Here is a 27,490-nt window from a genome sequence, read left to right on the forward strand (position 1 = left end):
ATCGAACTCATGCGGAAGTGGCTTCAGATTCTCAGTGCTGTGCTTTAACCCGCTGCGCCACCAGGGAGGGCCAGTGTGCTATATTTTTAATGAAAGAACTTTAGGAACATTTCCATCAAAACGTCAGTAAATTGTTATTTATTTAGGATATATTTATGTAGAAAGAAACTATAATTATTTAATGCCTTAGTTTGTGGTCTCTTCCCTTTATTATAATTATATTTTAGGAATAGCAAAACAGTGATTAGAAATCATTGTAAAGTCCATTATTCTCATTAATTCAATAGTAATAGGTAATTAAATGTGCATACTTTAGAGTTATAGCTTTGAGTCCCCCTTTCTTGAATAACAATGCATATATTTTCACTTAACTGTACATGGACACTAAAGAAGGGGATCATATAAAATACTAAATCACTTGGCTAATGGAAGTCTATTGTGTTAAATGTTTCTCAGGAAAATACGGTATACAGTTCTTCAAGTTTGTAGATGTACCATTCCCATAGAAGTATTGATGTAGTGAACGTAGATGATTTATTAATTTTGATAAGTATCCTTTTTTTGATTTTTAGATTTTTAAAATACATATAAATGCTGGTGTGTAGGCCAGAAGTATCGGGCGTTGGGGTTGAATGTGTAAGAGGATTCACCAGAGACAAGAGTGGGAGCAGAACAGGCAGATCTACTGAAACATACTGTTGAGGGGAGCAGAGGGCAAGACAGGAAAGAGGTCTGCTGTTCCATGTGAATTAGCTCCCTGGGCAAGGATCCTCACAGTGGCTGGTGATAATCTTGATAGCTCTGAGACTTTAACCCCTGAACTTGCAGGAAAGGCTGCTTCCCCCCCCCCTTTGTCTGTTTTTAAAAATATTTTTCTAAGTAAATATTCACACCATAAACAGAAGTCATTAACACAGTTTTCTGTATATTTAAGTTTAGTGTTAGTTTTTTTCTAGGAAGTATTTTTAATTGAGTGCATTGCAAACATATTAGCAAGCATGTGATTTTCTTTCTCAGGTTGAATCACCTTTAGTTTCTGGGGCCTAAGCAAGGGTAATAAATGAGTACCATAGTTGTAATCATCCAGGAAAAGAGTTTTTTTTTTTTTTTTTTTTTAAGTTGTAGTTGTTCTGAAAAGAGTATTTTCAGTTGTTACTTTGGAAAACATTAAGCAGTACCCAGACCTTCCTGATTTTGTTCAGTTGTAAGTTTGAGGAAGCTGCAGCCAGTAAATTGTGGTTGGCAGATCCTGTAAGCAGGTGACTCAGTAAGTTGAACTCATATGACTCAGCTGTGTAAAAGCCATTCTGATAAATAGCTTGAAAGAAAAATTGCCTTCCAGACTTTTGAACTGCCATAAAAAGTTCAAAACTATTACTAAAGGTATCACAAAGAATATTAACATGTGGCTTTAGAAGGAAACACATTTTCCTTCAAGTGGTTTTAAAAGCTTTATTTAATTGTTCTGATTTTTTACTCTGGTTATTCTAAGACAAGAGAACTTCACATCAGTGATAGCAAGTTGTAGTTAAAAACATAGAAATACTACAATTCTGGGTAAAAGATGTTTTCAGAGAAACTTTTTTTGAAAGATTAATTTCATTTGGAAAATGAGTAGAGAAATCCAACTGGCATTTATTTTAAGTTAATATAAAAATGACCTAGTTAAAACTTGTTTTTTTTATCTTGATACAATCAATACATACAGCAAGTATGTAGTTGTTTTATTAGGATTTTATGTAATAGTATGTTTATATTAGTGTAGTAAATCCCTTTACCAAATTTTGCTTGATAATTTGTTGAATTACAATCTTTTGTTATTTATGATAATCATTACACATCTTGGAATATAATATTCCTGTGAACTGATTTTAATGTAGCAGATATCATTTTCCATATTTAAAATAACAATGAAATTTGTTTAATTAGGGTTTGCATTCATTTTATGAGATTGTATTACTAATAACATATAAATGAATTATTTAAAACCGAGTGGAGAGAACTCAAAATTTTGATTTTACAAGTACATGAATTGGAAAAGTGTTACGTGAAAAAGGCTTTGGCATCAGACAGCTCCTTGATACAGCTATGAGATTGGAAATTACCAATCTTAGAATATGTCTCCACATTTGTAAAATAGAATAATGCAAACTAACAAAGGAATTGTTCAGATTAAGTTAGGTTTACTTTTGTGAAAGTACTTATTTTTGTCCTTCTGGCTTATTTCATTAAATTCCTCTTAGAGTTAATCATTTTTTACTTTGTATATGTATACCACTTGTTCTTTTTTTAATTAATGAAGTGTTTTATTTATGTGTGGTTTTTATGGCTTTGCATATTTTTAAGTCTTTAATCTACGTTAAACAACTTTAATATAATGTAAGGTAGTGATCTATTTTCATTTATGTGTGGCTGTCCAGTTTTCCCAGCACCATTTATTGAAAAGATTTTCATTACTACATTGTTTGCTCTTGATTCCTTTGTCACCAATTAGTTGCCCCTGAATATGTGGTTTTATTTCTAGGCTCTCAGTTCTATTCTATGATCTGTGTACCAATTTTTATTCCAAAGCCATGTTGCTTTGATGTCACTTTGTAATACAGTTTGGAATCAGGGAGCATGATACTACATCATCATTATTTTTTCTCAGGATTATTTTGTTTTTTGAGGTTTCTTGTGTTTTCATAAATGCTTTAGGACTTTCTGTTGTGTTTTTGTAAAGAATTGGGGTCTTACTTTGGTTATGTTGAATCTGTGTATTACTTTAGATAGAGTAGCCATTTTGATCGAGGAGTACAGGCTATTTTTTCCATTTCTGTGTCTTCAGTTTTTTTGTTTGTTTGTTTGTTGTTGTTTTTTTTTTTAAACAGTGTTTTGCAGGTTGCAGTGGACAGATCCTTGGCTAAATTTATTCCTAGCTATTTTATACTTGATGCTTTTAACAGGAGTGGTATATTCCTGATTTCTTTTTCTCCTAATTCATTGTGTATAGATAGTACAACAGATTTTTGTATATTGATTTGGTAACCTTCAGCTTTTCTGAATTTATTATTTTTAACTGGTTTCTAGTGGTGTCTTTGGGGTCTTTTGTAAGGACCCCACCAAAAAATACTCCTTAGTAGACAAATGTTAAAGGCTGAAAATAGATTTTTTTCCCATAAGTCATATAGGTATTTTAGAGTGTAATTAAAAATATTGAAACCTAAGGATACTACTCAACAGGATGATTCAAGATTGGCAATACTACAATCAAGAGTCATTAAGTATTAGTTTTATAATGTCTTGAAGGATACCAGGTATGTACCTCTCACAGGATTTGCAGTACAATATGAGTTTGGTGAAGTACAGCTGGCCCAGGATACATAAAATAAGTAATCTTTCTGTGAATCATTGGGAAGTTTGGTTTTGTGACCCCACTTTGGTTTTCTTAATTTGCTAATAAATTTATTAGCGCACTATCTGACATACCATATCAAGCACTTAGAGTGAGTATAAGCTGCAGTTTTCCATAATGCTTTATCAAGAAGACAGTTTCATGAGTATGTGTATTTCTGTTAGTTTTTCCTTTGATAACTTATTATCAAATAAACAGTAAAATACCAGTGGGGGGGGGGGGATGTATTTCTGCTGTGAAATTTGAACTTTATGACATTTTTATATGGAATAGTTTTTATAAAACACTCAGTTGAATTACTCTTGGTGTATAATCAGTGTGTTATTAGTAGAATTATATATACTTTAAAGGTTTACTTATACATACAGAACTTGTGTATAGGCTAGAGGTGCAGATGTGGTGAGAGAAGATTCACCATAGTCAGAGTGGGGAGCAGAACAGGTAGAATGATGCTGAGGGGAACAGCGGGCCAGACAGAGGTCTGCCATGTCATATGGGTCACCTCCAGGGTGGTGATCAAACTCGAACCAAAGCATTCCACTGCGGCCAGCTTTGTGGTGCTGTGCTTTAACCCGCTGCACCACCAGGGAGGGCCCCAGTAGAATTATATTTAACAGCTCATTATTTTTAATGTATTCCCTTAAGTCTGTTTTTAATCATTTATAAAATTATATAAAGTTCATATCAGAATATTTAACAAATGCCAAAAATTTTAAATATGTCATTGTCAGGAAAGTTATAACTAAATTGGAATATTCTTGTGTATTTAGCTATCTGAAAGCATTATATTAATCATTGAAATACTATATTTGGAAGTTTGAATTTTTTCAGTTGGAACATTGAACAAATTGTTTATCATTTTGCATTTTAATGATAATTTTACTTTTTATAAAATAATTGCTTCTTGAAAAAAGAAAATCTTTGAGAAAATACAAAAATGTAGAACTCCCCAAAATTCCTTATAATTCAGTTAGCACTTGTGTGTGTGTTTGTCAGTCAGTCCTACTATCTATCTATAATGCACACACATATCATACATGCATACACTACCCTAATATACAGATATTCATGAAAAAAGTCACTATGACTATTTTCCTTTTTCAGTAGCTACTTTCAATGTCAATTGTGTGTCTTTTCTGTGATGTTCCTTATGATGTATAAGAACTTTTTTAGGTATAAAGGACAATATTATAATTACAATAATGAAAATATTTTTCCTAGTTTAGAACTGTGAAATGTTATTTTCAAAGAAGGTACCTTTGAATGATGCTTTCTGAAGTTATCTGAGGTCAACCAACAGAATTTAATTGATTTATTGAGTACCTTTTTAATAAATTCTACAGTGAAATAAAACAATAAACATTTCAATATGCTCAGTAAACTAAAAGACTAAGACAGTTGTACAGTTCACTGTAAAATGAAGATTAGAAGTATCTTTAAGACAAGGAAAGAGCACAGAAGGTATAGTAAATAATTTTCTTAAGTAAATCTTGCAGGAAACATTTATTGAACCAAAAAAAAAAAATTCTTGACCTTTGACTAATTTTTGGAGAGCTGGGATACCTATTACCTTAACTTGCCTAGAAACAGTTTTTGAACATTTACAAGAATTCTAAATCATGTCAAATAGGAATGTTGTATTTTTGTATTAGTAGGGGAAACCTACATAGAACAGACAGAATACGCATATGCAAAAGCAAGAAGATATTAAAGGAGGCACATACTATGTTCTGATAATGAAAAGTGTAACGTATCAGATACCTGCTTTTAGTCAAACCTATTTTGGAACTGTGAACAGATCTGTCTTTCCCTTTATTTTACATCTATAAAATGAGGTAATAATCTACTTATCAGAAAGTTATTTGGAGAATTAAATACTATAGTAAATAGGAAATGTTAAGCTGTGTCACAGTAAATTTTAAAAAGCTCTGCATTGACTTTTATAGAAAACCATAAGAAAATAATTTTTTTAGATGTATTTTTATTTATTTATGCATACAAGAACTGGGTTGTAGGCTAGAGGTCAGGGGATTCATCATAGACAGTGGGGAGCAGATCTCCTGAAATACACTGTTGAGGAGAGCAGAGGTTAAGACAGGAGCTTCACCATGTGGGTTAGCTCTCCCACCTAAGGATGGATCACGTGCCATAGCTTGATAGTGCTGAAATTTTAGCCCCAGTGTCACCAAGGAGGCCCTAGGAAAGTAATGATTCTTCAAATGTTGTTTTAATCTTTCAAGTTGGTGAAATCGTGTAGAAAGTGAATTTTATAATCACTTGTGATCTTTGAAGACATATTTTGTTTTAAAAGCTGTTTGCAGTTGCTTAAGTGAATTTCCTTTGTATGGGGGGGATATTTTAATTATAAGGTACAATTTCTGATTAACAGTAATATTATAATACTTTTATTTTCATCGTTGATTTTATTTTTGTTATGATAACTATAATTTGAAATTTGTTTAACTTGAAGTCTAGTATGTGGTTGTATTTTATTTAGTCCGTTTTATCAGTACTTATGGTAGAAAATGATTATTACTGTGTAAATATATTTGATAAAATATAAGTTAATATGCTATGAAGAAAATACATATTTATATATATTTTTGCCCTACTAGGGAGGTCCCTCATACCACATCATCTTGATCCAGTCACCCATTGTAGCACACAGAGGCTGCTTCCATGTCTTACCTATTATAAATAATGCTGCTATGAATATGTAGAATGTGTGGGGTTTTGTGCTGATGGTTCCTGTTCTTTGGACATATACCCACAAGTGGTACTGGTGGGCTTTCATACATTATTTCTATTTTTACCTTTTAAAGGTAAACCCAAGATTTTCCAGTACGTTTCTACCCACTAAATAATAGGGTTCTTTTAGCTTACTCTGCATTTTCTAACACTTGTTGTGGTTCCTTTTAATTTGTGCTCTTCTTATGGGCAGAAAATATAGTATCTCTTGTTAAAAGTAACATTTTTTCATGTCTTTTGGCCTTCTGGATACCTCTTCAGTGAATTAGTTATCTGATCAAATCTGTGGGCCAATTATTTTTTATTTTGAATTGGGTGTTTTTCTATCATCATTCTGTCACTTAAATTTCACTTACATATTGTATAGAAGTGATTTTCTTTTTTTTTTTTTAAGATTATTTATTCATATGGAACTGGGGTACAGGTCAGAGATGTGGAGGGTGAGAGGATTCACCAGAGACAGAGAGGGAAGCAGAACAGGCAGGTCGATGAAGTACACTGCTGAGGGGAGCAGCGGGCGGGTCAGGAGAGGTCTGCCGCGCCATGTGGATCTCCTCCGGGGCAGGCGGGAATCAAACTCCTGCGGAAGTGACTTTAGCTTCTTTCTCAGTGCTGTGCTTTAACCCGCTGCACCACCAGGGAGGGCCAGAAGTGATTTTTAATGAAGCCTTTTGGATTTGATCCAGGTCTCTCTCATTTAGCACTATCACTTATTATTGTATAATATATAGAACATATCACAGGTCTATCACTTATATATATTGTATAAATTCTCCCATTCAGTAGGGTGCTTTTTAAATCAGCTTGTATTTTCTTTCACTGTGTAGAAGCTTTTTACCTTGAGAAATTCCAATTGTTAGGTCTTAATTTACTTGCCATAGAGGCTAAGTCATGAAAAATATCTTTGTCGTTGGTATCTTTGACTGTATGACCAGTGTTCTCTTCTATGTATTTTGGGATTGGAGCTTATTTTTGTGTATGATCTTAGCAAGTGATCCAGTTTTAACATCATTTTTTTATATGTAGTTTTTCAAGTTTCTTAGTACCATGTATTAAAAAGACTGTCTTTTCTCCATTGTTTGGTCCTAGCTGTTTTATCACAGCTAGATATGGTATGCAGGTGGATTTATTTCTGGACTTTTGATTCTATCAATTGTTTCATTTGTCTGTTTTGGGCGAGTACCTTACTGTGTTGTGATTGCTCTGTAGTAAAGTTTGAGGATGGACCTTATACCTCCATTTCTCATGTTTTTTGTCTCCTTTTGCAGTTCAAGACCTTTGGTGATTCCATATACATTTTAATTTTGTTTTTAATTTCCTTATAAAAGTGTTGGTATTTTGAGAATTGTGTTATATTTATAAATCCTTTTTCTAGGATAGTCATTTTGATTTCATTGATTCTCCCTATCCATTTGAAGCTATTATAGTTAATAATTTAGTTTGCTTTCTTGTTCACTGTTTATATATTAAAAAAGGCCATGGATTTTGTATGTAGGCTTTGTAACCTACCATTTTTGTCATATTAGTTTACTGGTTCTACAATAAATGTATTGTTTCTATAAGAGGTGGACATTTTTTAGCTTTAAAAAAGTAAGTAAACTTTTGGGGAACCTTTATAAGTTTTTGGTTTTAACTATTCTTTTGTGTTAATAATTTTTTGGTGAAAGCTTTTAAACTAAAGTCACTTTTCTAAATCAGAATGTATGAAAATTAGCTTTTTGGAAATAGAGATCATTGTAATTAGAATCTTTTCTGAATTTGTTATATTTACAGTAACATTCGTGTTCTCAAAATTGTGGATTGCTATTGCTGAATATTTGAGCAGAGGGAAAATGAGCATTGAAATTCTATATAAAATTCCAAATTAATGAGAAATTTTTAACGTATACTACAGCTTGTACAAATTTAGAAAAAATGAAGCCAGAGCAACAACATAGAATATACACAGGAAATTAAAGAGACTATTTAAACCTTAAGAACCTTTTCACTGATAATTAAATTTCCTATGGTACATTTTTTTCTTAAGATTTATTTATTTATGCATACAAGAAGGGGGTGGTACAGGCTAGAGGTCCTGGGAGTGAGAGGATTCACCAGAGACAGTAGAGAATAGAACAGGCAGATAGACTGAAGTACACTGCTGAAGGTATCAGTAGGTGAGCCAGGAGGGAGGTCTGCTGTGCCATGTAGATCATTTTGCTGGCCAGGGATCCAGGATTGAACACATGCTGTCGTGGCTGCTGATAACTTCATCGTGCTGTGCTTTAACAAACCCTGTGCCACAAGGGAGGCCATGGTATACATTTCTTAAATTAAGCTTCATTATTTTCAGTTTAATTACTGTTAATTGGTGACAAGTAATATCAAGTGGGGTCAATTTCAAGGATATATTCTGAAGATATTTGTATGCCTGTCCAATGGCCAGTTGTTCATAGTGGCAATAAACTGCAAGGTAGATTTTTGAGGATGGTGAAGTCCCTTCTCCCCTTGTGGTTAATACAGTGGGACCAGACTACAGACTCTTAGCTAATTCTAGTTCTTTGAAATTAATTATGACCAGTAGTTTTCCTGTTTTTATAGATAAAGGTAAAATGTTCTTATTGCAAGGGATCATATGTAGTTTTATTTTAAAGCACTTGTGTACTTTATAAAATTGTTTCTCTGAAAGTAGGAGCCATGAATTATGATAAATTAAACAGTTCAAAAGATTGGTAGGTTTTTTCTTTAAAGATTTATTTACTTATGCATACAGAACCAGAGTACAGACCAGAGGTGCAGGGGATAGTGAGAGGAGTCACCAGACACAGTGGAGAGCAGAGCAGGCAGATTGAGGAAGTACACTGCTGAGGGGGGAGGCAGGAAAGACAGGAGAGGTCTGCCTTGCCATGTGGGTCAGCTCCCTTGCCAGGGATTGAAATCCTGCCCAAGTGGCTGCAGCTAGGTTAGTGCTGCACTTTAACCCCTTGTGGCACCTACTATATTGACACAGTGATAAGATAATGACAAAAACACTTCAGTAGTAACAATGAACAAACAGAAGTCACAAACAAGATATATCAAGCTTCTAATAATCTTGACTCAAACTTAAGTCTTTATGATTCTGCCTCATATTTGAAATTTTAGCAGTGAAAGGGAGCAAAACAGGGGAAGGAAAAGCACAAGGGACTACTGCAATGAATGGTACAAGGTAAATTGGTGGTTGGAATTTTATGGGACTACACCTGAAAGGAGAAAGCAAACATTCTACAAAAATGAACAATTTTTAAAATAGATATAAATTAATTAATCAACAAAAAAGAAAATAGGTGAATTATTTGGAAAATATTGGCCCTTTTCTGATATTATTTAGAAACAGTTTTGTGGCAGGATGTGGTAACATTTTCTTCCTCTTCAACCCCAATCATCATTTTCTTCAGAATGTCAAATATTCAGCCTATTGGAGGAAGTAAAGCAGCAAAGAATTACTCTATATTTATCTCTGGATCCTCCCCACCCATTTCCCTTTTTTCCCTCTTCCCTAAATGAATTGGTGTGTTCCTTAGGAGACAGTTGTAAATGAGATCATTGATTTATTCTTCTCATACAGAGATAGTTAACTTGCTTGAAATTACGTGTAAATTACGCAAAGTATTTTTCGTCTTTTTAAGATTTATTTATTTGTACAGAATTGGGGTACAGGCCAGAGATGCGGAGGGTGAGAGGATTCACCAGAGTGGGGAGCAGAACAGGCAGATCGACAAAGTACACTGCTGAGGGGAGCAGCAGGTGGGTCAGGAGAGGTCTGCCACGCCATGTGGTCACCTCTAGGGCAGGTGGGAATTGAACTCATGTGGAAGTGGCTTTAGCTTCTTAGTGCTGTGCTTTAACAACCTCTGCACCACCAGGGAGGGCCCATATTTTTCATCTTTTAACCACTGATTTTTATAAATGTGTATCTCATCTCTATAATTTTGTAAACCAGTCATGCAAATACAGCTAAAAACTCGAAATGTATTTGCAGTGCTCATTTTGTAAAAAGATAATACTGTTTCTTTTTTTTAAAGGTTTATTTATTTGTGCATACAGAACTGGGGTACAGGCCAGAGGCTCAGGGGCGGCGAGAGGCTTCACCGGAGACAGAGTGGGGAATAGAACAGGCAGATCGATGAAGCACACTGCTGAGGGAAGCAGCACACTGCTGAGGGGAGCAACGGGCGGGCAGGAGATGTCTGCCACGCCATGTGGTCACCTCCGGGGCAGGTGGGAATCGAACTCATGCTGAAGTGGCTTCAGCTTCTTAGTGCTGTGCTTTAAACTGCTGTGCCACCAGGAAGGGCCCAAAAGGATAATACTTTTAACTTTAGGATGCCATGCTTATAGAATCTTCTGGATATTTGTATACTTATTCTATTGAGTTCTCAGGATAAAAAACAATATAAGTGGTTTTGAAAGCATGAAAAATATGGGTATAAACTAATGTTTTCGGCTATACATGATAATCTTAAAATGACTTGCCTGTTAACATGCTTTGTTGTAGCTTAAATTTCAAACGTGTGCACTTCTAGACTACAGTGTCTAATGAAGCTACTTAACAAAAACTGTATTTTTTAGGGAAAAATATAACACTAGACTTATAAGCATTCTGTTACTTTGGTTTAACTCATAATCTGAGATTTAGGCATCTTAAGAACAAAAATCAAGTTTGAATTATGAAATGATTTATATATATATAACCTTATGGCTATTATATAAAAATATAGATATTTTTGTCTTAAAAGATTATGCAGAAACAAAAACTGATCTCTGCTGTCTTAGTAAATAAGATAAATGAAACACTGATTAATAATGCTGGAAGATCTTTCAATAACTTTTCAATGCATATGCCTTCTTATAAATAATACCAGTTGTCTGTATATAATGTGCATAATTAAAGTAATTGCACTTAAAATACTTTAATTAGTAATGAAAATTCATTTATTTTCCTTTAGTATGAATATATATGTGTGTATATATGTAGTTGTGTAGAAATAGAATTTATAGTCTATTTGTCATCAAATTGCATTTCTAGAGATTTTTATTTTTGCGTCATACCAGTCTTTTTTTTTTTGTCATTTAACCTATAAACCTATAGTTAGGCAAACAAGGCCAATCTAACCTGCCTTCGGCTTTTTTAAGACCATCTACATTTTGAAAAATTGGGAAAATTTAAAAATTAATATTATGTCATGACACCTGAACATTTTGTAAAATTCAGATTTTGTCTATAATAGTTTATTGAAACTCAACTATGTACATTCACTTAATATACTTATGTGTTGTTTATCGTATTTGGCTGCTTTAAATACTACCATATCATAGTTGGTACTGACCTTAAATGGTATGATCTTGGAATCAATATATTTATTCCTCTGACCTTTACTAGTAAAAGTTTGCCAATTCTTGCTATAAAATATTCAGTATATCTAATTCTTGAAAATATATGGAAATATACTGAATAGGAGCTGTAGATAAATTGCAGACGGTTTAGACAACTGTGCCTTTTGAAGTAGCTTTCAGACTTTGTTGACTTCCTGTCCTGACAATTCATTATTGCCAAAGTAGATTGTTTCATAACTTATACAAGATTTGGTGCTACCCTTATCATCCATGGGATGTAACATCTGTATTTTTTTATCCTTAGTGGCAACTCAGGGATCTAAGGACAAGCTGTCATTTGTAACTTCATGCTAAAGTATGAATTTAAATTATGATTCAGGCAGAATAGTGTGGCAGAGTAGAGCAGGTTCAGTTGTTTAACCTGACATTAAAAACAGTTGCTTTTGTGACAAAACTTAAATAAAATATAATCAAGTATGACTTTTATGGGGGGAATTTAATATTGTGAGTTTTAAGGTATCACCACCAAGATCAAGGTTTTTAATGCAGGGGGAATACTCATTTTAAGCCATACATCATTATTAATTTGAAAGTAAGCATTAGCTTACTCTATCAGAAATTATCCATAGGGAAAGGAACAGCTACAGTTTTTATGATATATCTTAATGTAAAACTGCTATTCTAGGCATAAATTAGAACTTCAGCACCAATCAGCAAAGTCACCTAGATAGAAACTAGCAAGTGGAGTATTACTACCTAATTTAACTCAAACCTCTACTGGCTCTTCTGTTAGTAGTTCAGTCCAATGTGTGTGTAAAATAAAGAAAATAAACTTAAAACTAGTAAGGAGCACTTTGTTACAAGATAGATCTCACATTTAATGCGTTACATACATTTTGCATACTTACCCTTTCCAGGCATATCTGAATATTTTAATGCTATAATCTTATTTTTATAGTGTTATATTTGTTTTTTATTTCCACCTGAGATGAAATGAACACTTGAAAAATAGTTATGATCTTAACTGTCAAAGTACAGATTCAAACTTTTATCTTTTGAGGAAAGTCCTCCCTCCCCCCTTAAAAATAAATTGTTGTTTTCTTTTGTACACATAAATACATAGCTGTAGTTTTGTCATCCAAATACTTCAGGACATTGTTTACCTAGAAAAAAAATTCAGCTTTTGGGAATTTGTAAGTCATAACTAAGTTGTATTGACATAGCAGTTGTCTTCTCTTTTGCTGTCTGGGTTATATGATTGCCTGAGTTTAACATCCTAATTCTTCCTCTTTCATAAGTGCTAGACCCTTGCTACATAAGGGAATTTCATATAATTAATGAACTAATGTGAGAAAGTTAGAGAAAGAAAACTTCCATCTGATGTTTTATATAGTCCTTTGCTTTTAAACCATTCTGACCTCTTATAATAGTTCCCCACCACCACCTCTTATAATAGTTCCCCACCACCACCTTTTTATTTTACCTCTCTCAAGTAATGTAGAGATGTGATTCAAATTTTGAAAGGTGTGGTAGTATATGAAAGAGGGAGTAGAGGGCTTGAGGTAAAAAGAATCTGCACTCTAGAGCCACAGAACTATACTCATAAATGCTAAGTTTCTTTATCACATCTAGTCTATAAACAAGGACTTACAAAAATTTTGTATAGCATAATATTTGCCATAGTAAATACAAATAATTACTATTGACATTAAGCTGACCCCATTAAGTGCTCATTAGCAATTACCTCTGTTTTTGCAAACAGGGATAAGCAGCACACAGTGAACAATAAATAAAGTCTGGAACTTCCCTTAAGCATTTAGAATTTTTCCATAAAATTTTTTCATAATACAAATCTTACTGAACTGAGTTTATTTTTTCTTGTGATCTGCTGGAGGTTATATCTAGCAATGTGTAATATGTGAGTACGGATTTTGGAAGAGATTACAGAGGGTACTGTTCTGTCACTGGGTGATTTGCTATTGAAAAATTAAAGATTAAGGATTTTAGTTACCTTATACAAAACATAGGTAGATAACTCTTGCAGTCATTGAAAAGTGAAATACTATGAAGTTATGCTGTTTTTTAATCTTATACTAACTTTTAAGTCAGTTGTACTCTATGGAAATGTCTTCATAGCTGGTTAATGGTTAGAGAAAAATCACTTCATTTGTTATTTGCTGTTAACTGTTACAATAGTTGCTCATTTAACTTCCTATGAATGCCTTTAAAAGAGGAGCAAGGAATATGACTTAACAAAAACACCAGTAAGTTTTAAAGCTCTGTAAGTGGAGGGAGAAGTTGAATAGAGTGACTATCATAACCAGATGATGTATTGAGATAATTTGCCTGGGTTTTAACATTTCATATCATCCAATACCATAAAGATTTTACATTTGGATTTTTTTTAAAAAAAAAGATTTATGTATTTATACATACAAAACTAGGGTATAGGCCAGAGGTGCAGGAGCTGTGAGAGGATTCACCAGAGACAGTGGAGTAAAACAGGCAGTCTGACAAAGAACACTGCTGAGGGGAGCAGCAGATGGGTCAGGAAAGATCTGCTGTGCCCTGTGCTTCACCTCCTGGATGGGGATCAAACTTGCACTGAAGTGGCAGCAGCTAGCTTGCAGTGCTGCACTTTCAGCCCCTGCACCAACAGGGAGGCCCCATATTTGGACGTTTTACTATACAAATGTATTAAGATAGATGGAGTAGATATTAATGACTGCTTTATAGGACAGGAAATTGATAAACAGAAATTTGAACTTATTAGGTCATTCCAGTATTTAATGATAGCTTTTGTATGCTTTTTTAATGCTATGTCTTACACTAGAAAAGAAATCATTGTTGAGGCCCTCCCTGGTGGCGCAGCGGGTTAAAGCACAGCACTGAGAATCTAAAGCCGCTTCCGCATGAGTTCTATCCCCGCCTGCCCCGGAGGAGTCCACATGGCGAGGCAGACCTCTCCTGACCCGCCCGCTGCTCCCCTCAGCAGTGTACTTCGTCGATCTGCCTGTTCTGTTCCCCACTCTGTCTGTGGTGAAGCCTCTCACCGCCCCTGAGCCTCTGGCCTGTACCCCAGTTCTGTATGCACAAATAAATAAATCTTTAAAAAAAAAAAAAAAGAAATCATTGTTGAAATATTTGCATAATCTTGAAAAAAAAACACCACTATTTTAGCCTATTGAATAAATAAAATATAAGTAAATGTTCAACAAATAAATTTCATATTCCAGTATTCTTACGGTATAAAAGTGCAATAAGTTTTATGGGCCATATTTGTATCTACCTAGAATACATTGGTGATACTGTGTTGCTAGTTGTTTAAACTTATTTCTCCCTCCAAATATGAAGACTTGGGTGCAATATATTCTAGAAAACTTAATCCAACAGTGATACCCCTTTCATTTGACTTTCTAGACAAAATACCATCCACTTCATTGTAAGTTATCTATAGTCAGTGAAAAGAACATTGTAATAAACTTGGGTTAAACTGCAGGAGCTGAAGCTGTTGAAACCCAAACTTCAGAGTTAAAATGTTTTTAGGACTATCAATCAGGTAGAAAAGCAACTAGGCTTGTGTTTGACTTCAAGAAGAGAAGCTTGGATCTGTATATGCAAGTTAACCTGAGATTTTAAAGTCACTTGATAGCTGTCAAGAGCTAACTAAAAATGGTAAATTTTGTTGCTTTTGAGAAATAGTTTTCCTGTGTTTGTCCTAGACAGTTTGGCTACCTAATGTGCATCAAGAGGATTTGCCTAAACTTTAAATATTTGCGGCCCTCCCTGGGTTAGGATGCAGTGGCCACTTTAGTGCTGACCACATGGCGTGGCCGACCTCTCCCTACCCGCTGGCTGCTCCCCACTCTCTCTGGTGAATCCTCTCATTGCCCCTACACCTTTGGCTTGTACCCAGCTCTGTATGAATAAAATAAATCTCTTTAAAAAATGATATTTGCTATTCTAAAATGAGATTAGCTTAGTGTACAGGATATCATTAAAGAAAGTGGAGAAAAGAGATTTCTAAGAAGTTTCTTTACAGAAGGAAGGCATATCATGAACATTTCTCCCTTCCCCCACAAAAAAAATAGCCTACTTTTGTATGGTACTTTTATACTGGAGTACTTTTGTACTACTGTGTTTCCTTCTACTGTAAAGTAGCACTTATGTATTTTTCCCCAAGGAACACAATTGACAACTTTAAAAGCTCTTATTTCTGCTATTATAATTAAGTATAAGAAAAAAAATTAATCACAATATTATTCAAAAAGGAGTAGTCATTTAAAGTAGTGGTGAAAGGCTTAACTTGGGTAAAGTTTAGAGGAGAGATGATTAAGGATCTTTGTAGTCTTTAGCTATTTTGACTTCTCCACCTTGCCAAATTATTTTTACATTTCCCACAAATCATTCTAGTTTTTTTAGCATCTTTCTATTCACTGGTTTCCTTGATCTGCCAAGCCCACTTTTAAAAGGGCCGCCGATTGACAGTGCTGCTTTGTTGTTCTTCCCAGCTCTACTCTAGGCTCCTGCCGCTGATCTCAAATGCAGGAGCAGCAGAGGTGCTTTGAGAGAGAGAACAGAATGTCAGAGAGTCCAGCGGGGGACCAACAGATTGTGGGAAACCATGTGACTCTGTGATTCACATCTCCAAGGAGAGAAAACCGGTTGTTTCTATGTTTAGATCCACCGTGTTATGAGGATAATACCATCAGTAATGTAATTTTAATTGCCTGGATGCATTGACATTGGCTTGGAAAAATAAAATTTCAGCAGTGAAGCTACTAGTCAGATGAGTTTGAGTAGAATTGACTTTGATGGATTTAAATCAATAAAGTGGATAATGACTCTTGAAGTTTAAAGCTCTTAATGTTTTAGGCATAATGGGGTTAGTCAGATGCATCTATGTATTTATGTGTTGTCACTAAAAGAGCAACCTTGATTTTTTTTTTGCTACTAACTTTCGATAATCAGGTGTTTGTTTTTTGTACATTGCTTCATATATGGTACCCTTAAAAGATAATGTGAATAAGGCCATACTTAAAGTTAGAGAAAACATTAGAAAATTTCAAATTTTGACATCAGGATATTGTTGTTAAAGATCAGATCTTACCAGAGATTAGTTTCTTGTTAGGTAATTTACTTATGAACCATATATAATTTATGAATTAAGTTTCTTCAAGCTTTAGAATCAATAGGATGGAAATTTGGTAACATTTATTTTAGGAGATCATTAACCTTGACCTTTCTTTTAATCTCTAATTCTAGGACGACATAGACAGCCTAAACCCAGTTCTCAGGGACAACCCACAACTTCAGGAAGAAGTGAAAATCTGGGTAAAGGAACAAAAGGTTCAGGAGATTTTTATGCAAGGTAATTATTTTAAAGTTAATCTTTTAGGGGGTCAGAGCTACTGAACAATTTTTCATATTTGATTTTGCTGGTTCAATTATATGTAATATAAAAGACCCTCTTATATTTTAAGCTATAAAAATAAAGCCCAGGGAAGATGATAGCAAAATCATAGTGATTTCTGTGAGAAGTTGATAATATAGCCAGTTTATTAATTGTAGCTAAATATCATGAACTACACAAACCTTTTGTTGATAGGAACTACACAAACCTTTTGTTGATAGGAAAATTTACATATTATTTATGTCCTTTTAGGAGAAGGAAACCTTTTTTTTTTATTTATTTAAAGAGGAATTTTATTAGAAAGAGACAGGAGAGGTAAAGACACTTGGAGATAGGTGCAAGTAGGCAGAAAGAGCTGCCCCAAAAGTGACAGGTTTGCAGAGAGAGAGGCCTGCATGTTTGTAGGCAGACGGTCTTGCAGAGAAGTCACATCATGGTACAATTCACCGGCAGGCAGGAGGCTGCTGTCCTGCAGAGGGAGAGAGTGGGTGGAAAGAAGCATCTGCACAGGCACAGGTGGACAGTGGATCTGCTGCCTTTTTTTTTGAGTTACTTATTTGGCCCCTCTGTGGTGGCACAACAGGTTAAAAGCACAGCACTACGAAGCTATCCATAGCAACTGCAACATGAGTTCGAGCCCTGGCCAGGGAGGAACCCATATGTTATAGGAAACCGCTCCACTGGTCCCCTCAGCAGTGTATTTCTGTAGATCTGCTCTCCACTTTGTCTGATGAATCCTCTCATTTCACCTGCTGCCTCTGGCCTATGTCCCAGCTCTTGTATGCATTAATAAATAAATCTTTTTTTTTTTTAAGATGATGATGAGTGGTGAGAGGATTCACCAGAGACAAGAGTGAGGAGCATAACAGGTGGATCTACTGATACACAACAGCAGGTGAGACAGAAGAGGTCTGCTGCACCATAGAGGTCATCTCCCTGGCCTGGGATTAAACTGGTACTGCAGTGGCTGTAGATAGCTTCCTAGTGCTGTGCTTTAAACCCATTTAACTTTGGTCACCAGAGAGGCCCACATGATTGATTTCTTTTGAACAATGTATTGGAAGCATCTCATTTCAGGTCATCTTCTTTATAGTGGCAATATTATTGTTAGATCTGTTTCTTTTATTTTTTTAAGTAAGTTGCCAGCTTGCTTATACAACTTGTGACCTTCTTAATCTTAATTTTTTTTTCTGTTAATAAATTGTATATTTTAATTGAAACTGAGACAATATGGTAGAAAAATAACAGTATTTTGGTTAATGTTTTTAATAAGTATTTTTGTTAGACTTCCATATTTATGTCAGCCCTCAACTGTGCCTTGTGTTGGGCATTAGTAGAATAATCTTCAGTTTATGCTTGTTACGCTTCATTTTATATGGGTATTTATAGTATCAGATCATCTGCCTATTCTTCTTGGCTAAAGATTAATTTTTTTTTTAGTATGGAGAATTTTAACAGAACAGAAATGGCATATTTCTGTGACTTTCACAGCCCCAATAATCAAACCCTTACAGATCCTGTCCTGTACACTCTGCTGTTCACTTCAGTCACACTTTTAAAGACAACACATTTTCCATCTAAAACAAAGCCTCTGTACCTTTATTATGCTGAAAAAAAATAATAGTTTTTTAAAATCAAACACTGCACTTCAGATTTCCTTTTATAACTGGATTGGGTTTTGTATTTTAAAAATTCATTTGAGTTACATCATCAAAAAATGTAAAATTGTGGTTCTTTTCCCTTCACTTTTCTTAAATTGAAGAAACCAGCCTGATACCTTTGTTAAATGATTTTTATTTCCTATCACTATGAAAGGTGAAAAGATTAAAAGCAGTATAGACCCGTTTCATCCAAAGCAAAATTATGTGTAGTATGTTGTTCCCCTAGGCAGCATATTTCAGTAGGATCAGACTGTTTGCTCTCCACTGTCTCTGGCGAATCATCTTAACCCTGGCATCTTTGGATGATATTTAGTATCTCTGACCTATACCCCAGTTCTTGTATATACAAATAAATTTTAAAAAGCGAAAGCTATACTAACCAGAGAAGATTAAATAAGCATTTGCAAATTGTGAAAGCACTTGTAAATCAATATATCATTTCTTGTTGAACTTCCAAATACTTGAAGACATTTTTATTTCCATTATCCTCTTCAGTGACCTTTGTTTTAATAGGCCTGTTTGAATATATATTCATGTTTTACACATACACACACGTGCGTATGTCTTAATTAAATTATTCTCCATTTAAAGAAGTTGTCTGTTTAAGTCTGTTTACCCCCAAAAAGTACACCATGTTTCTTTATTAAACAAAAAAGACTCTGGTGCTACATTTATGATGTCACTTAACAATCTGTTTTAGAGAATTTTGGCAGGGCCCTTGCTGTTACCGCAATGAGTTAAAGCACAGCACTATGAAGCTGTCCATAGCCACTGCAGCAAGAGTTCAATTCCCGGCCAGGGAACTGACCCACATGGCGTGGCAGACCTCTCCTGACCCGCCCGCCGCTCCCGTCAGCAGTGTATTTCAGTCCATCTGCCTGTTCTGGTCCCAACTCTGTCTCTGGTGAACCCTCTTACCCCTGCGCCTCTGACCTGTATTCCAGTTCTTGTATGCATAAAAAATAAATAAAAAGAGACTTTGGGCAGCTTTTTCTAGTAAAACAGTGGAATCAATTTGTAGTGCTCCTGGTGATATTTTGTCAGGTAGAAGATTCAAGCATTGAGTTTGAAAACATCTTTCCATTTCAGCAATATAATCATGTGCCCAACCTTCTGTAGTGCCTTAGTAACTTCTATACCACAGTAACTTTACATTTTATATTGTTTATTTATTAACTACTTTTCCAGAAACATACATTCTGGTGTAAAGTAAGTTATAGGAAGTCTATGTGCCTATTAAGAGTTTGTGTGATAAGTTCAGAGATTTGGCTCTAAAATATATTCACTTGTCTTTAAATCAGCTTTTAAAAACTAGTTATTTGAATATCATATTACTCTTCTACCAGGTAACTCATGTTTCTCCAAAATGAAGTTCTTTAAGACCTCTATTAATAGGTACTTGCAGTCTGTTAGCCTTTTTGAAAAACTTCAGTTATTAATTTTTATTACAAATTAAAATGAGGTTTTTAAACATTTCAATTTGGCCAGATTTTGGAAAAAAAAATTTAAAAACCTTCAAGGCTATGTTGAGATTAACCAGGTTTTGGGGTAAAAGAAAATACTATGCTTGGCATTACAAAGTAATTCTGGTTATTTGGTAATTGGCAAAAACCAATCAAGTAAAGGCTTTACTGCCAATGCTTTGTTAATTTCTTGTTGCTGGAGTTTCATATTTATTTCTTTTCCTTGGATGACAGTGCTAGATAATGTTAGAACAATAGGCCAACATTTACTCAGAGGCACTATTCAGCCTTTGGAAGCAGATGAATTCTCAGTGGTTGAATTGGCTTCAAAAGGTAGTTCTTAAATGCAAATGTTTCCTTTGAGGATAATTCCTGTTTCTTATGTGTTTTTTAAAGGTCCTTATTCTTTAAATGGATACAGAGTAAGAGTATATAGACAAGACTCTGCCACCCAGTGGTTTACTGGCATAATTACTCATCATGATCTCTTTACTCGCACCATGATCGTTATGAATGATCAGGTAAGTAACTCAGCTAATTTTTTGTAAATATTTACAATCCAAATGTTCCCTACCTCCCATTCCTACAGAGTGAGTCAACAATCAACAAGTGACAGTAGATTTCATCCCTGGTTTTATTTTAACATGTAATGCTAATAAGTTACATAGGGGTTAGTTTAGATCACAGGGAGATAATGATTTTCTTCAATGCTGGTAAGATGAGTCCCTGAAGTAGAGGCATGTATCTTTTTTTAAATCCTTAGGTCAAGATGAATTTTTTTTTCTTTTGTGTCTCTTTTAATAAAAAATATTATCAAATAACAAAATGTTAATGCACATTAGTTCTTTTCATGTAAAAAGTTTATTAAGTGTACAAGTTTTATACAGAGTTCTAGTTGAAATGCTAATTAAACTATAGTGTTTGATTATATTTATTTTTTTACCTTCTAAAAGATGCCACTTGCCTCTCAGTGAAGCAAAAAAATTGTACTACATTTCTTAAATCGTTCTTTCTTTAACCTGTTATTATCACCCAATTCCAATTTTTACATAATTTTTGTCCTTTGTTTATTTTTAATGAGTTATTTTATTTTCTCATGCATACAAGGGCTGGGATGTAAGGTAGAAATGCAGGGATTGAAAGGATTCACCATAAACAGTGAGGAGCAGAAGAGGCAGACTGACTGAAATACAGTGAGGGGAGCAGAGGGTACGAGAGGAGAGATCTGCTGAGCCATGTGGGTTAGCTCCCTGGCCAGGGATAGAACTTGTGCTGCATTGACTGCAAGTAGCTCCATAGTGCTGAGATTGTATTCTGTGTGTCAACAGGGAAGCCTCTTGCTTTCTTGGTACTGCAGTGGCTTCAGCTAGTTTCATAGTGCTAAGACTTAACCCCTGTGCCACCAGGGAAGGCCATTGTCCTTTTATTTTTCCTGAGCTTTTACGTAAGTCTTACTTTATAACTTTATTTGAAAATTAGTCTTTTTAAAATTCACTTTATGGCTTGACATTAACAATAGCTTATAAATTAAGGACCCAAACTGACTTTACATTATACTACTCAGTAAAGAAATTATACCTGACATATGTTAGCTAGCTGATTGCATTTAATTTTTTTCTTATTTTATGTCATGGATTAGGTACTAGAACCACAGAATGTCGATCCTTCTATGGTTCAAATGACCTTTCTAGATGATGTTGTTCACTCTTTGTTAAAAGGTGAAAATATTGGCATTACTTCACGACGAAGGTCTCGTGCAAGTCAAAATAGCAACGCTGTTCACGTATGTATGTTAATAGTAATGAATTATTATAAAATATTTTCCCATCTCTTACCCAGGATTGTGTAGTAAGCAGTCATTGTTAATTTGTTATTTTTAGGGTCATTATACACGTGCCCAAGCAAATAGTCCCAGACCAGCAATGAATTCCCAAGCTGCTATACCAAAACAGAATATACACCAGCAACAAAGAAATACTCGTCCAAATAAGAGAAAGGGCTCAGATAGCAGCATACCAGATGAAGAGAAGATGAAGGAAGAAAAATATGATTATGTAGCACGAGGAGGTAGGACTCCCTTTTATTTTTTTTAAAGGAATTTAGTGTGAATTTTTTGACACACCTAAAATGCTTATTTAATATTGATCAAAATAAGGTTTTTTTTTTTTTTAATCTTGCAGAAAATCCTAAAGGTAAAAGCAAACAGTTGATAAATAAAAGAAGAAAACCGGAGGAGGATGAAAAGAAACTAACTATGAAAAGACTGCGAACTGACAATGTTTCAGACTTCTCTGAAAGCAGTGACTCAGAAAATTCAAGTAAGAGACCTATAAATAATTCCTCAGAGCAGAAGCCAGATAATGAGTTGAAAAATAAAAACACTTCAAAGTTAAATGGGGAAGAAGGAAAATCCCAGGCTAATGAAAAGGCAGAAGAGACACTAATAGATAATCAGCCACCCTGGGATCAAATACAAGAAGATAAACATGAATCAGAGAAGCAGAAGTCGATTGATTCTCAGCTACAAGAGAAAATGATTATCCATGCATCGGAGCAGACCTCACTTTCTGATTATAATCCTAATGATTTGCTTCTTCAGGAATGCAGTAAGGAAAAAACCCATACCATGGAATTATTACCAAAGGAGAAGTTTGTATCCAGACCACCTACACCAAAATGTGTTATTGATATTACAAGTGATGCTAACTCAGAAAAGGTGGCTCAGGAAAACTCAAGTACCTTTGGCCTTCAGACACTTCAGAAAATGGATCCTAATGTTAGTGATTCAAAGCATTCTACTGCGAATACAAAGTATTTGGAAACGGCAAAACAAGATTCTGAGCAAAACTGGGTCAATGATGTAGTTAAAGTAGATTTAACCCAATCAAATGTTAGGAGTGCTTCAGGAAATGAACACCTGAATACAGAAAAAGAAAAAAATCAGTATGTCTCTTACATGACTTTCAGTGCAGCTTCTGTCACAGAAGATAAACTGCATAAGCGAAGTCCACCTCCAGAGACTATGAAATCTAAAGTTAATACTCCAGTAGATACTCACAAGGCAAAATCCAATCCTTCACCTGACGTTGTTAAACCTAAAGTTACCCATTCTCCTGATTCTGTAAAGTCTAAGGCCACTTATGTGAACAACCAAACTGCTGGTGAAAGGAGGCTGGCAAATAAAATAGAACAAGAATTATCAAGATGTAGTTTTCATCCAGTTTCTACTCGAGGCAGTACGTTGGAATCTACAAAGAGTCCTCTAATCATTGATAAAAATGAGCACTTCACAGTTTATAGAGATCCTGCCCTTATTGGGTCAGAAACAGGAGCTAATCACATTTCACCTTTCTTAAACCAGCATCCTTTTCCTCTTCATTCTTCAACCCATAGAACCTGTTTAAATCCAGGTACCCATCACCCTGCCTTAACTCCTACACCCCACTTACTGGCCGGATCATCCAGTCAAACTCCATTACCTACCATTAACACTCACTCTTTGACTAGTGGTCCACACCATTCTGTTCATCATCCACATTTACTTCCTGCTGTGTTACCTGGAGTGCCTACTGCGTCCTTACTTGGTGGCCACCCACGTCTAGAGACTGCTCATGCCAGCAGCTTGAGTCACTTAGCATTAGCACACCAGCAACAACAATTGTTACAGCACCAGTCACCTCATCTTCTTGGACAGGCCCATCCATCTGCTTCATACAATCAACTTGGACTTTATCCAATTATTTGGCAATATCCAAATGGAACACATGCATACTCAGGACTTGGTTTACCGTCTTCTAAGTGGGTTCACCCAGAAAATGCAGTTACTGCTGAATCTTCTTTAAGGAGGGTAAGTTATGCTGTATTTTGCCATATATTACTATATACTTCTTATTCAACCTATTAAAAAGTGCTATTTAATATTGCATTAATTTTTCAGTTTTCTTTGTGCTGTTTTAGAATTTTTTAAACAGTTAGGTTTGCTGTTTAGTAACTTAGGAGCTATGGAAGCTGAGATTTCAGAAAAGCCTATTTAAAACTAGCTATTTAAAGAAGTAAATTTTTTTTGATCATTATTAATTACCTATTACAGAAAATTAATACCCTTATACCTAATTTTGACACATTTATAATTACCAGAAGTAAAAAATTTTAGGTTCAAATTTATATAAAATTACAGGACTTTTGGCATGTATCAAGTTACTCTTAAGAGACAAGTTGTTCAAGTCCACAACTACATGTATTGATATATTACATCAATATGGCTCTCTGAACCTCTTTTCTTCACCAAGGTTGAAGATTCCTAATTTTTGGCAGTAAAATTGAGCCTGAGATTATCTACCTAACAAAATACTGCTAGCAGTGGTGTTGTAAGGCTCATTCTCTGCTAGAATATGCAGTTTCTCTATCCAAATGTATTTTCATTCTAAGGAATGGATGCTGAGAATACTACCAAGTCTGTGTCACTGTCAAACTCTTAGAAGCAACGTAATCTTTGAAGCATCCTAGCATGGTCTTCAAGTATCCCCCAGATGCTTATTAAATGCTTTTAATTTATTGTGGTAAAAAGCATAACATTAAATTTTTTATTTCAGCCATTTTTAAGTATGCAGTGTGATAATTATCTTCACATTGTATCTATACAAAAGTTCATATAATATCTTCATCTTGCAAAACTGAAGAAGTATTCCATTAAATACTAGTTCCCTCCCTTCTCCCTATCCCTTAGCAAACACCTTTCTTCTCTTATTTTTATCACTTCAGATAATTCATTTGAATGGAATTATACATTGTTTGTCCTTTGTATTTTTATTTTAAAAATGGCTCTTGATTTTTATCCATGTTGTAGCATATAACAAGATTCTTTTTCTTTTAAGAAACGACCTCCACTGTATGTATTTCTCATTTTCTTTATGCATTTATTTATTGGACTTTTTTTGTCACTTTCACCTTTCAACTGTGGTGCCTAATGCTTCAGTCACCATGAATACTTTTGATGCTTTCAGGTTGCACAGATCTATGGTAGTAGTTTGGAAGGTAATAGAGTGAGCTGCTCATTTATTTCAGTGATCAGAAGATAGTTTATAAGATAATTTTTATCATTTATAAGCTAAAGACTACTTACATAGAACTTTAATGTAGTGTCAATAGATGTAAGGATGTTATACTTCATTTGAAGTTACTTTTAACATTTTGGGTAGTAATTGTGACATAGACTGTGGTCATGAGACCTTTTATGATACTCAAGTTGTGATTTTTGACCTTAGTGGTAAAGAAAACAAAGTGGCTAGTGATGTAATACACACTTGTAAAGTTTTTGAAATGTATTTCTTGTGGTTTATTTCCACTCTGAGTATCAGCTCCTTTTGGCTTCACTTTCATATGTGCTTTTGGCCTTCAAAATACTCACTAAATGAGCTTCACTAATTTATTCTGCACCAGTATTTCTACGCTTAATGTTGGCAGGGTCTGAGTTCTAAGAGAAATATGTTTGCATTGGTCCTAAGCTTCCCATTCCCATTTTTGATGACACCATTGAGCACAGAAGGAGAAATCTTCCTAGAATAAGTAAGCAAGCGAAAGTCAATCAAGAGTTAGTCACCAATCACTAGGAGATATTCTTTGCCAGAATCAAATGAAGGCCTGCTGATCCAAGTACAAGTGCACCCACATTTTTGACACTTCACTCATGTATTGTGAAGATAGCTGCAGCTGCTATTGGAAAGAGGCCAGTGGAATGCGTTAGAGCCAGGAGTTGTCAAATAGTTTTGAGTCTTTTTTCATAAGACTTTAAACCCTAGAAAACAGATCTAATTAAATGTAGAAATTGGTTGGTATATGTCATATATGTGGCTTCAGACCATGTGGCTGTCTCACCTCCATGTTTACAAGGACATATAGAATGCTTTATTATCTGGTCATGAACTGGAGAAACTAAAAATCGGCAAATCATACTGTCATTTGTAGTGTAAAATTACAAAGGAGAAAATAGTAACAATTTGATAAAAAATAAAGATCAAAAGATTAGATTTGGGGGGAACAGCCCTCCCTGGTAGTGCAGTGGGTTAAAGTGCAGCACTTTGAAGGTATCCAGGGAGGTGACCCACATGGCGCAGCACCCCTCCCTCTCCTGTTGCACCCACTGCTCCCCTCAGCAGTGTATTTCAGTAGATCTGCCTTTTCTGCTCCCAGCTTTGTCACTCACCCCCCCCACACCTCTAGCGTACACCACAGTTCTTATATGCATAAATGTATAAGTCTTTATAAAAATAAAGGTGAGATTTTTAATTAATTATATAATGTAGTATCTGCAGTGTGAGTAGCATGTTACTTTTGCATTATCATTTTGAGATAAAAATTTACTCTGTTTGTTTATAACATAAGCATTATATTTTCTATCATCTGTTGCTGGTATACTTAGCAAAGCACTTTCTGGAAGAATGTCCATGAGTTATAGTATAAGAACAATCAATATGTAAGTCTGTACTTATGCAGTTGTAAGCTTAAACATAGATGTACATGTGACCAAATATGTCATGAAAATGCCGAGAAAGGTGCATATTACTAATACACAGAATATTGACTTTGTATTGCTATACTTCAACATTTAATGCTCCAACAGTTTTTGCAACATAGAGTAAATTTTGGTGCAGCTGAGATGTAGAAGTGCAGTGTTTTGTCAATCTCAATTAATGTTACACTTTGAAAGTTCATTTTTCATAAAATTGGCAAATAAACGTAATTATAATTTCTATTTCTGGTGAAATGGATGTTAGGAGTATAAATTCTGAGAGTTTTTTGGTTCATAATATGTATTATTTATAGTGATAGAATTATTGGAAATTTTATGAGGTATATTCTGTCATTTATAAGCTAAAGACTGATTTCACTATCTGCTATTCAGCAAAACAAACAACCGTAAATTCCTGCAGATTACTATGTTAATGCTGATTAATTTTCGACATTATAAGGGAAAATTCATGTAATTATGTTGATTATATACTTGTTTGAATGTTATTTTATAAGACAAATTTAGAAAAAGTCATGCACTTCTTAAACATTCTTTTATTATGTTGCTGTTATTGTGTTGTTTAGCTTTTCCTAGTAATTAGAATATTTTCTTTTCTTCATAGAATTCTCCCAGTCCTTGGTTACATCAGCCCACCCCTGTGACCTCAACGGATGGTATTGGATTGCTTAGTCACATTCCTGTAAGGCCTTCTAGTGCAGAGCCTCATCGGCCACTTAAAATTACAGCACATTCCAGTCCACCATTAACAAAAAGTTTAGTAGATCATCATAAAGAGTAAGTTCACTAATGCTTAGAATTTATGATACTCTTTTATACTTACTCTTAATTCAGTTTCTAAACATACAATTTTAAGTTCATAAGAGTCTTGAAACTAAGCTATAAGAAACTATTCTTGGGAGTTTTGATATATTGCCTATATACTCAATA

General features: G+C 34.6%; 1 protein-coding gene across 2 annotated transcripts in view; it reads left to right on the forward strand.

The window, feature by feature from the left end:
- The window catches only part of JMJD1C (jumonji domain containing 1C), a 207,293-nt gene that overhangs the window by 146,525 nt on the left and 33,278 nt on the right, over positions 1–27,490 (forward strand). The window contains exons 4-9 of one of the 2 annotated variants that reach the window (XM_012723687.1): positions 16,763–16,868; positions 20,431–20,555; positions 21,674–21,817; positions 21,915–22,101; positions 22,215–23,881; positions 27,165–27,337. In XM_012723687.1, the coding sequence (XP_012579141.1) occupies positions 16,763–16,868; positions 20,431–20,555; positions 21,674–21,817; positions 21,915–22,101; positions 22,215–23,881; positions 27,165–27,337 (2,402 nt within the window). Of the gene's footprint in view, positions 1–16,762; positions 16,869–20,430; positions 20,556–21,673; positions 21,822–21,914; positions 22,102–22,214; positions 23,882–27,164; positions 27,338–27,490 lie in introns of those variants that run through there. The other variant, XM_012723688.1, reaches the window with a different exon arrangement.

The sequence above is a fragment of the Condylura cristata genome, unplaced genomic scaffold, assembly GCF_000260355.1.
Source record: "Condylura cristata isolate star-nosed mole 26May11 unplaced genomic scaffold, ConCri1.0 scaffold00011, whole genome shotgun sequence".
Classification (NCBI taxonomy): Eukaryota; Metazoa; Chordata; class Mammalia; order Eulipotyphla; family Talpidae; genus Condylura; species Condylura cristata.